Consider the following 11,737-nt stretch of genomic DNA (forward strand, 5'->3'; position numbering starts at 1 on the left):
GGACCGCAGCGATCTGGCTGTGGCTGAGTGGAGTCTAGAGGGTGCCCACAGGGGCAGAGCTCCCCAACCAGGGCTAGGAAGTGGTCCCTGAACGCCCATTTTAGGGAAGGACAGAGGGCAGAAGGAGAGAGTAACAGCCCTAAGGAACTTGGGAGTCCAGGGGCAGCCTTGAGTTTTGTGAAGTCGGCTCATCCTCCGCCTTTATTCGCCAGGTGAAAAAGGAGAGAGGATGATGCAGCGCCGCGGGTCTCTAACCGCCTCTTGAAAGAAGGTACAAGCAGCACACTCCCGAACTCCCAGCAAGGATAGAGCACTCAGGCTTCAAACCCCCGCCGGCGCCGGTTTTTGTGGCCACTCTATGAATATTCATGAAGCCTTGGGCCAATCAACGCCTAAGTGGCTCAGAGCACACCAATCGGCTTACCGCATGCAGATAAGTATCAAAGATGGGCGGCTTTTCCAGAAGCGGGTGAAGACTTAAAGGCGGGTGGAAACGGAACCCGGAGCCTTAGGGACTCAGTTTCCGGAGGAGTGTGCCTGCGCGATTGGCCTTGCTACGTCATTTCCTATTGGACTGGCGGAAGTTGCTTCCAAGCGCGCTGCGATTTGTAGGCGTGAGTTCCGGTGGTGGCAGAAGTGGTTGTGTGTTGTCCGTACTGGAGAGTCGCGATGGCGGCAGTGGATTCGGATGTCCAATCGCTGCCTCGTGGGGGTTTCCGCTGCTGCCTCTGCCACGTTACTACAGCCAACCGTAAGCGGTGGCTTGTGAGGGGGTGGTCGTGAGTTTTCGTCTTCGGGTCCTAGTTTTTGTCAAGTCGGTTGGTAGGGTCACTCACCTCGGTTTTCACTCCGCCTGTACGAAGGGATTGGAGAGTGGGGAAAGCCCCACCACTTTGCCCCCTCATCCCTAGTATCCGAAATCTCTACAACTAAAGTGTCATGATCTTATTCCCTCTATCACCGTCATCTGTTGGACGCCCCCTTTGTGCCTGTTACTCGGCTGGGCTCTCGGGTGGGGTGAGGGGATTTAGAGGTGAAGGAGCTCACCATCTAGAGATGCAGACAATTCCAGAGCTCTAGAGATACGTTTAGACAGCTGTAGGATCACTGAGAAAGTAGCACTTAACTCAGGGTAGCCCCTACGGAGGAGCTAGGCAAAGGCAGAGATGGGTGAGGTAGCAGGGTAGCAGGGCATGCGTGATGAGAAAGTGGATTTGGCAGAATCGACAGGATTCTTGTATGACAGCGCAGGGGACTCCATGAAACCTCAAATTCCACTTTTGAAGTCTGGAATCGCGATCTTTCCTAAACTGGAATCATGATCTTCCTTAAACAGATCTTCCATTCTTTTTCTTTGTGAATGACATTACCACTCTTTGTCCCCTAGGGCAAGCCAGAAATCCAAGATAGTCTTCCCTGGCCCCACATATACATTGGTGACAATAAGCAGCTGACCCAAAATTTAATAAAAAAAAAAAAAAATAATAATAATAATAATAATAGCAGCTAAACTTTTCCCGTGGTCCACATGTACCAGACTCTGCCAAGTACTCTTAGAGGCATAATACCTGTGTGGTACTGTTAATATCTTAATTTTGTGTGTGCACAGAGATGCACAGAGAGGTTAAGTAACTTGCCCAAGATCTCACACAGCTTGCTAGAGCTGAGAATTAAACTTGGGCAGTGTGACTTCAGATCTTGCACTTTCAATCTCTATACCATACCTAGGGATGATTCATGAGGGAATAGTCTAGGGTCCTGTTTTATTTAGTTCCTCTGTATATGACCTGAATAAGCTTCCCGTTAATTTCTTTACAATTTGCAGGTGTTGCTCTAGCACTTAGAGATGGTTTAAGAAAAAGTGGTAGCTAGCTCTCTGGGGAACCACTTAGAATGCATTATATAGACAAATGGACAAGACAGGAAGGTGAAAAGAGCTAGGACTTTGTTTATTCAAAGATCACACTTCCTATGGCTTGGAAGGATTAGTAGGATTTAGGTATGCATTTAAGTCCACCGAAGAGTGATTTGGATGTTTTTGTTTCATGTTTATCTTTGCAGGACCCAGCCTAGATGCCCATTTGGGAGGCCGGAAGCACCGGCACCTGGTAGAACTACGAGCTGCCCGAAAGGCCCAGGGTCTTCGGAGTGTGTTTGTCAGTGGCTTTCCCCGGGATGTGGATTCTGCGCAGCTTTCTGAGTACTTCCAGGCATTCGGACCTGTGGCTAGTGTCGTCATGGACAAGGACAAGGTAGAGTGAATGGCTATTGGTGTAAAGAACGAGTCAGGTGTGCCACATACAAAAAGAAATGAGGGAGAAACCAGCAGCCCTGTTTCAGCTGGTGCCTCATCTTTGGTGGGCTTGTCCTTCGTGGATACCACAGTACTTGGGCCAGTCCAGCTTTGTGAGCTTCCCCACCCCAGCCCCTGCTTGGGTTTTATCAGTTCACCAGAGTTAGTCACTGGGGGACTTACTGGTCATTTATTTATTCAGTCAATCTTCATTTGACTTGCCAAATATTAACTGCTGACTTTGTACTGGGCACCATGCGTAGAGCTGCATTTTCAGTCATGAATAGGATAGATCTGATCTCTGCAGGCACAGAGCTTACAGTTTTGTGAATAACGTAATTACAACGAAGCAGGTGCTTTGAGGCCACACCATTGGGAGATCTGTCCTAACCCCACAAGAGACTGGTTGATAAAACAGCTAGCAGTTTTATTAACTTCCAGTGAGAGATACTAATGTTAGCTGGCCAAAATACCCTGTTCTCTGGACAGTGCTAGACAAACAGGCTTGTTCTTTGTGGTCCTTTTTGTCTTCCAGGCAGACCTTTTGTCAGTTTCTCGTTAGTCCTTTGAAAAAAGTTCAGTATTGTACTGCTGTGTTGTGTCATCATATTATAGTTCTGAGGTTGTGCTCTCGTTATGCAGGCATGGCTTTGACTGCCCATGTCTTCTCTTAGGACGGGCTGGGGTGTGTTTTCCTTAGCGATTGCGTTCAGCAATGGACCCACAGTGGCTTAAACAAAAGGGGTTTAATAATTCTTCTTCTTCTTCTTCTTCTTCTTCTTCTTCTTCTTCTTCTTCTTCTTCAAGTTTATTGGAGAGAGACAGTGCAAGCAGGGGAGGGGCAGAGAGAGAGGGGGATAGAGGATCCACGGCGGGCTCTGTGCCAACAGCAGACAACAGACAGCCTGATGCTGGGCTCGAACTCCTGAACTGTGAGGTCATGACCTGAGCCAAAGTCAGATGCTCAACCGACTGAGCCACCCAGGTGCATCTAATTGTTCTTTGTAACAAGAAGTCCAGACCTGGGCAGTCTAGGACTGTACTGTTTTCCTGCTCTGTCATTAATTGGCAAGTGGCTCTCACTTCTTAGTTGTGATAATGCTGCTTGCACATCTTCAGGTAAGGAAAAGGGGCAGGCTGGGGTGCCTGGGTGGCTCAGTTGGTGGTTCAACATCCGACTCTTGGTTTTGGTTCAAGTCATGATCCTAGGGTCATGGGGATTGAATTCTGCTTTGGGCTCAGAGCTGAGCATGGGGCCTGCTTAGGATTCTCATTCTCTCTCTCTCTCTCTCTCTCTCTCTCTCTCTCTCTCTCAAAATGAATGAATGAATGAATGAAAGACTGAAGGACAGTTTAAAAAGGCTAGTGCCATATGAGCCTGACTTTATTCCCCTGCTTTTCTTTTATTTTTTTAATGCTTGCAAATTTACCTTGAGAGAGAGAGAGAGAGAGGAGAGAGAAAATCCCAAGTGGGCTCCGTGCTGACATGATCTTACAAATTGTGAGATCATGACCTGATCCGAAATCAAGAGTTGGAAGCTTAACCAACTGAGCCACCCAGGCTCCCCTCCTCTGATTTTCTTTATTTTCTAGGTAAAATTTTCCACACGCCTCTTCATTAGACTTTGTATATCTCATAGGCCTGAATTCTATCCCATGGTTACCCGTAGCTACAGGCGAGACTGGGAAATGTTTTTTTAGCTGGGCACCTTGCCCTTTTGAACAAGAATCAGGGTTCTGTTAGTAAGAAAGAAATGGAGAGGGCATCTGGGTGGCTCCGTTGTTAAGCATCTGACTTCGGCTAAGGTCATGATCTCACAGTTCCTGAGTTCGAGTCCCACATCAGGTGAGTCCTGCATTGGGTGAGCACAAGCCCTGCTTCAGGTGAACAGCAGCCCTCCTTTGGGTAGAAACTGGAGCCCCGCTTCTGGTGAGCCCTGCTTCTCTCTCGCGCTCTCTCTGCCCCTTGCTCACTTGCACCCTCTGTCTCTCAAAAAAAAAAAAAAAGGGAGAAGGTGTATTTATTGGGTGAGCACTTGGCAGTGTCTGCCCCAGACTACTTCCTCAGAAAACTCAGTACCTTCATTTTTGTTCATATTTGCTTCAGTTGTAAAGAATGACCTTTTTCTGAACTTAAACCTCAAGTTTCTGAGGCTTTTAATTATTACCAGAATAATGACTAAAGTTTTTATTGAATAATTATCATGCACCAATCATGTGCTAAGTAGTTTACAAACAATATCACATTTAATTTCCACAACAGTTCCTTGAGGGAGATCATCACCGGGAAGTTGGAGATTTGGGGGATTAAGCCCCTTACTTGGAGGCAGTCACAAGTTACTTTTTAGTTTCTTAATTTCTAAAATGGAAATAATAATGTATACTGTGTAGGAGCCTTGTGAGACTTAGGGATAGTTCATGTGAACTGCTTGGTTTGTAATAAGCCCTCAGTATAATAAGCTCAGTAAGTGGTAGCACTAGCTTGGGGTGATGGTATTGAGAAGAGAAAAATAGCCAGGAGACAGCCTTCTGAATCTGCTAATCCTGTCCTCCCTGATGCCTTCAGTGGAGTTCTTGAGAAAAATATGTGTGCAGACAAGGCCAAGCAAAGAGACACCTAATTCCTAGCTGGGGCTTTGATCGCAAACTTGGTGTTGAACTGCAGTCTGGTGAGTAGTGTGATTCCTCAGAGTTGGAAGATTGGCCTGGCCCGGTCCAAGTGGCTGCGTTTCTTCCTTGTTTCACATTTTTGCTGTGTTTGGCAGAGGGCAGAAGTGAGATGAGTGATAAAATTCACACTTTTGAAGTACACAATTCAGTGGTTGCTAGTATATTTACAAGGTTCTTCACCCATCCTTCCAGAATGTTTTCATCACCCCTCGCCTCTGATTCAGGCCCGTGTGCTGGTGAGGCTGCTCCCCCTGTCCCACTGCTTCATTAATTTTAATTTGTGTATGTGGTGTGAGGTCCGATATCATTCTTTTGCATTTGGCTATCCAGTTGTCCCAGCCCCACGTCGAGAAGACTAATCTTTCCTCATTGAATGGTATTGACAACTTTGTGAAAAATGTTGATCCTATGGGGCGCCTGGGTGACTCAGTCAGTTGAACATCCAACTTCAGCTCAGGTTATGATCTCACAGCTCGTGAGTTTGAGCCCTGCGTCGGGCTCTGTGCTGACAGCTCCGAGTCTGGAGCCTGCTCTGATTCTGTGTCTCCCTCTCTCTCTGCCCCTAACCCACTCGCATTCTATCTCTGTCTCTCTCAAAAATAAATAAACATTAAAAAAAAAAATTAAAAAAATAATCAGTTGACCATAGAGGTATGGGTTTAATTTCTGGAGTGTCCGTTCCATTCCCTTCATCTTTTTCTTTTTGAAGTTTATTTATTTTGAGAGAGAGAGAGAGAGAGAGCACGTGTGTGAGTGGGGGAGGGGCAGAAAGAGAGGGAGACAGAGAATCCCAAGCAGGCTCTGCACTGTCAGTGCTGAGCCCTACATGAAACCATGAGATCATGACCTGAGCTGAAGTCGGATGCTTAACCGACTGGGCCACGCAGGTGCCCTGAGAATTGTTTATCTGAGTATATTCCCTGTTCAGAAACATTAAGCAGATATTCCTGATTTATAGGGTGGTCCCAGTTTCAAAGAGTGTCACCCACTGTCAAATCACGCGTTTGGATTCTTGGTTCCAAAACCATCATCACTGCCCCTGTTGTGATTTGCCAGGGAGTTTTTGCTATCGTGGAGATGGGGGACATAGGGACCCGAGAAGCTGTCTTGTCACAGCCCCAGCACAGCCTGGGAGGACACCGCCTGCGGGTCCGGCCACGGGAGCAGAAAGAGTTCCAGAGCCCTGCCTCCAAATCCCCCAAAGGAGCGGCCCCTGACAGTCACCAGCTGGCCAAAGCACTAGCCGAGGCCCCCGACGTCGGGGCACAAATGGTGAAGCTCGTGGGGCTGAGGGAGTTGTCCGAGGCTGAGCGGCAGCTTCGGAGCCTCGTCGTGGCCCTGATGCAGGAGGTCTTCACAGAGTTCTTCCCTGGTGAGTCCTCTCCCTTCCCGTGTCTCCCTGTTCTTCCCTCCCTCAAGTCCACACCCCCAGTTCTCCCTCAGCTAGAGGCATTTATCCGGCTGCTCTTCCTTCTTTGTGCCCCCGTGTCCTTCCACCCCATACTCCTCTCTAATGTTGCCCCGCCTTTATTTTCTGCCCGGCACCCAGGCTGTGTGGTCCATCCTTTTGGGTCTTCCATAAACAGCTTTGATGTCCATGGCTGTGATCTTGACCTCTTCCTGGATCTGGGTGACTTGGAAGACTCCCAGGTGAGTGACCAGGGAGGTAGCTAGGAAGAGTCAGCAGCGACGGTCCTCTCTCTCTCATGTTTAGTTCCTCACCTGTGAAATGGGGATAACAGAAGCTACCTGAAAGGGTTATTGTAATTGGAGAAACGTGAATGTGGATGGGTATTAGGTAGAATGAATAGGAGTTGACATAGGATACATGGCATTTGTAACATGAAAAAATAAGATTTCAAAACAGTGTATATAATACCCTATTTGGGGAAAAATATATATAAAAGGACATATAATAAAGTAATTTTGGGGTTATGTTTTTGCTTATCTATATTTTCTAATCTCTAATGTACAGTTTCTGCGTTTGGAATAGGAAAGGTTGTTAGTATTTTTGTAAAAGATTTTGTTTTTTAGAGCAGTTTTGGGTTCACAGGAAAACTTAGCAGAAAGTACAGAGTTTTCATATACTTCCTACTTTACAAAAAGGGTTATTTTAAACTAGTTTTTTTTTTTTTTTTTTAAGTCTATTTGAGAGAGAGAGAGCATAGGCAGTGGAGCGGCAGAGAGAGAGTGAGGAGGAGACAGAATCCAAAGCAGGCTCCAAGCTCTGAGCTGTGAGCACAGAGCCTGACGTGGGGCTCGAACTCACAAACTGTGAGATTATGACCTGAGCCAAAGTCGGATGTTTAATGACTAAGCCACCCAGATGCCCCATAAAAATCTCGAGAGCAAGTTGCATACATTGAATCCCATAATAGTCCAGTGTGTATCAGGGAAGCACAAAGGCGTCCTAGTGTGTAGCGGCAGGACAGTTAGCAAGTAGGGACATGTTAACCTGGTGCAGGTGTAAAATGTTATGAGACTTTAGTCTACAGCCTGTCCTCTACCTTCATCAGTTGCCCACCAGCAGGCTAGCGTTGTTTACTCAGTCTCCTTTACCGTTCCTCTGCCTTCTTTTGTCTTTCGTGACCGTGACATTTTGGTAGACTACAGACCATTTATTATGTGGCATTAAAAGTTATTTTTAATGTAGTTAAATTGATTTATTTTTGAGTTTATGCATTTTGAGAAAGAGAGTGCACAAGCAGAGGAGGGCAGAGAGAGAGGGAGAGAGAGAATCCCAAGCAGGCTCTGCACTGTCAGCACCGAGCCCGATGCGGGGCTTGATCTCATGAACCATGAGATCATGACCTGAGCCGAAATCAAGAGTCGGATGCTTAACTGACTGAGCCACCCAGGCGCCCCAGGTTATTTTTAATTTTGAAAAGGGATTGTGAGGATTAAATGAGTTAATTTATATAAAACCCTTGGAGTGGGGCCTAACTCATAAGCAGTAATAGATAGATTTTGAGGAATGTTGCCCACATGGGGAACAGCAAGAGAGGCGACTATTCATTCAACTCATTTCTATCTACAGCCAGCCCCAAAGGCTCCAGAGTCTCCATCTTTGGATTCAGCCCTTGCGTCCCCACTGGATCCTCAAGCCCTGGCCTGTACCCCAGCTTCCCCTCCAGACTCACAGCCTCCTTCTCCCCAAGACTCGGAAGCCCTGGACTTTGAAACTCCTTCCTCTTCCCTGGCACCCCAGACTCCGGACTCTGCTTTGGCCTCTGAGACCCTTGCCTCTCCCCAGTCCCTGCCTCCAGCCTCCCCACTGCAGGAGGACCGGGGAGAGGGGGACCTGGGGAAGGCCCTGGAACTAGCAGAGGCCCTGAAAGAGGGGGAGAAGACAGACGGGGTGGCCATGCTGGAGTTGGTGGGATCCATTCTTCGGGGCTGTGTCCCTGGAGTGTACCGAGTCCAAACTGTGCCCTCTGCCCGACGCCCTGTGGTCAAGTTTTGCCATCGGCCTTCAGGTCTCCACGGTGACGTCTCCCTCAGTAACCGGTACCTTTGTCGTGGGGGTGGGGTGGTTGGGGAAGGGCAGCTGAGCACTCTGGGGTGGTGGAGAGGGAACCCCTGTGCAGAAAGCTCCTGCCTTGCTGAGCATTGAGGTTATCCTTGTTGGGTTCCATCCCCTCCTTCTGCCATTTGTAACCTGTCTGGCATCCGTTTTCACGAATGTAAAGGGTGTTCCTTGAAATACTGTTTTTAGGGGATTCAGAAAAGAGTTCCAGGGTTGAATAAGTTTGGGAAATGCTAAGTTAAATGCAAGTAGGTCTCCCTTTCCTCCCTCTCCTCCACTTCCTCTTTCCTTCTCTTTCTCCTTGCCCCTCTTTCTCCCTCCCTTCATTTCTTTGCATATGAAAGGCTTTGAGCAGTCTTGTAACTACACGCTTCTGGAATATCCTATCCAGGAGGGGCATAGAGGATGTAGTGTTTCCCCAGACACATTGATGGCTTTTCGTATACCCTTTCGCATGACCAGTGTGTTAGCGGACACTTGGGAAACCCTCTTTTGGCTTTCTTCCAGCTGGCCCCCGTTCCGCAAGCCGGGAATGAGAGCAGGGTTCCCCAGCACTGACACCCTGGTCTTTGTTCCAGGCTGGCCCTGCATAACTCTCGTTTCCTGAGTCTCTGCTCTGAGCTGGATGGGCGAGTACGGCCCCTCGTGTACACCCTCCGCTGCTGGGCTCAGGGTCGAGGGCTGTCAGGTGAGGATGAATCAGGACAGACTTGGGGTAAAGCTGCTGTTGGGGCAAAGGGAGGGAAGGGGAGGCAGGTACAGGAACCAGGGTTGAGAAAACCAGGGAGGGTGTCAGATGGCATCCCCAATCTAACTGGAATTATTATTTACCCAGGGAGTGGCCCCCTTCTCAGTAACTACGCCCTGACCTTGCTCGTGATCTATTTCCTTCAGACCAGGGACCCTCCTGTGTTGCCCACTGTATCCCAGCTCACCCAGAAAGCAGGTACGGCAGCCTGGCCTCCACCTTCTTTATGTTGGTAGCATCAGCTTTCCTCTTATCTCGTTTAGGTGCACTAAAGTTACCCCAGGAATGAGATCTCTGCTTATCACCCCCAAATCTTCCTGCTTCCAGGCTGACCCTCACCTTTTTCACTTTCACAGGTGAGGGCGAACAGGTGGAGGTTGATGGCTGGGACTGTAGTTTCCCCAGGGATGCCTCAAGACTGGAGCCCAGCACCAATAAGGAGCCCCTCAGTGAGTTTGGGGAGCCCGGTAAAGGATTAATAAATGATGTTAGTCACAAACGTAGATGTGACATAGCTCAGTTGCTGTTTGCCAGGCACGGTTCTCACAACCACCTCGTGGGACAGCTAGTATTACTGCCATTTTACAGATGAAGAAACCATGCATTGGAGCAATGAAGTGGCCTGCTCAAGGTTACACTGCTAGCAAGGGGAGGGAGCAGCATCTGGGGAAGGATGTTGGTGGGGGCACGGGGAGAGAGGCTGGACCTCTTGTCTATGGAGACTAGAGGAGCCCGGCTTCTGACACTCTTCTGAGCTACTTGGAAGGGAAAAGAAAGTCATTCTAAGAGAATGCCTCTAGTGCAGGCCTGTCTCGGTTCTGGCCTCTAAGTAACCCTTTCTGCCTGGTCTTCCTCCTCTTCCAGGTTCTCTGCTAGCCCAGTTCTTCTCCTGCGTCTCGTGTTGGGATCTTCGTGGCTCACTGCTGTCCCTGCGGGAGGGTCAGGCACTGCCTGTGGCAGGGGGCCTGCCCTCTAATCGCTGGGAGGGTCTGCGCCTTGGCCCCATGAATCTCCAGGACCCCTTTGACCTGAGTCACAATGTGGCAGCCAATGTGACCAGCCGGGTGGCCGGGAGGCTACAGAACTGTTCCCGAGCGGCAGCCAGTTACTGCCGAAGCCTGCAGTACCAGCGCCGTTCCTCCCGGGGTCGGGACTGGGGGCTGCTCCCTCTTCTGCAGCCCAGCTCCCCCAGTGCTTTGCTGTCCGCAACGCCCATCCCCTTACCCCCTGCTCCCTTCACCCAGCTCACTTCTGCCCTGGCCCAGGTGTTCAGGGAAGCACTGGGATGCCATATGGAACAGGGAACCAAGAGACTGCGGTCAGAGGGAGGTGGGCCTGAGGAGTCTCCCCAGGGAGGGACCAGCAAAAGATTGAAACGAGATGGACAGGAAAAAAGCTGGGAGGAGGGACGGGAGGAGCAGCAGGGATGCACGGGAGACCCCAGCGAAGATGGGGTGGAGGAAATGGTTATAGAGGTTGGAGAGACGGTGCAGGACTGGGCCGTGCATAGCCCTGGGCGGCCAGGGGAGCCACCCCACGTGACCGGGCAGCATCTAGCCCCTGGAGAAGAGGGGCGGTCAGGCCATGCGGCACTGGCAGAGCAGGGGCCCAAAGGACCTGAGGCAGCAGGAGAAGGGGCTCGGGGTGAGGCAGGGAAGGGGATGTCCCTCTCCTTAGTGAGCTGGCGCTGTGCCTTGTGGCACCGAGTGTGGCAGGGGCGGCGGCGTGCCCGGCGACGCTTGCAGCAGCAAACCAAGGACAGAGACGGAGGCGGGGCCGGCGCTGCAGAGTGGCTGGCAACGGAGGCTCAGGTAACCCGGGAGCTGAGAGGACCCGGCAGTGCTGCACAGAAGCCGGCGGCTGAGCCGCTCCTGACCTTCGTGGCCTCGGCCTCCCAGGCCGGCCAGACTCTCACTGTGACCCCGCTGCAGGATTCTCAAGGCCTGTTCCCTGACCTCCATCATTTCTTACAGGTTTTCCTCCCTCAAGCACTTCGAAACCTCCTCAAGTGAAGACAGGGACCCTAAGGGGCAATAAAGCTGCTAGTTAATAAGCACTACAGTGTCCTCTAATTTCCACCCAGTACTTCCCCTCCCCAGACCTTACCGCCTCTTCTCAGAGGTGCCTTTGGCCACCCCAAAACGTGTGTCAGCCTGTTCCATCATACCGTTTGTCACAACTTGCGAGTGCCCGTGATGATGGTGTGTTCCTGCACCTGGGGCCCACTCAGCTGGAGTGCTGGCTGGGGGGCTGGGGCAGTAGCTGTGAGAAGAACCGAGTTTGGCTCCACGTTTACCTGCTGCCCAGATTTATATGGTGACGGCCTGAAATTGGGGTTCAGGGTTCTACAACCGTTCTCTCACTTGACAGAATTCATCCTGCTCTTATTAAAATGGGTAAAACATTCTCCGACCTGAGCGTGGGTAAAGGGCAGCCCATCGTGGGTAAACTGCCCCTAAGGGTGACGAGCGGAAGGGATCCGCTGTGTTCTCTCTCGGCC

General features: G+C 50.1%; 1 protein-coding gene across 1 annotated transcript; it reads left to right on the forward strand.

Moving 5' to 3' along the window:
• The first annotated feature begins 600 nt into the window (after positions 1-600).
• Positions 601-11,293, forward strand: TUT1 (terminal uridylyl transferase 1, U6 snRNA-specific). Its single transcript, XM_019414676.2, has 9 exons — positions 601-751; positions 2,062-2,252; positions 6,020-6,335; positions 6,513-6,613; positions 8,001-8,470; positions 9,068-9,177; positions 9,325-9,435; positions 9,594-9,686; positions 10,102-11,293. Exons 1-9 carry the CDS (start codon positions 670-672, stop codon positions 11,247-11,249), a joined length of 2,622 nt encoding a protein of 873 aa, XP_019270221.1. The 5' UTR covers positions 601-669; the 3' UTR covers positions 11,250-11,293.
• Positions 11,294-11,737: the final 444 nt, after the last annotated feature.

The sequence above is a fragment of the Panthera pardus genome, unplaced genomic scaffold (genome assembly GCF_024362965.1).
Source record: "Panthera pardus isolate Hobbes unplaced genomic scaffold, ASM2436296v1 HiC_scaffold_12, whole genome shotgun sequence".
NCBI lineage: Eukaryota > Metazoa > Chordata > Mammalia > Carnivora > Felidae > Panthera > Panthera pardus.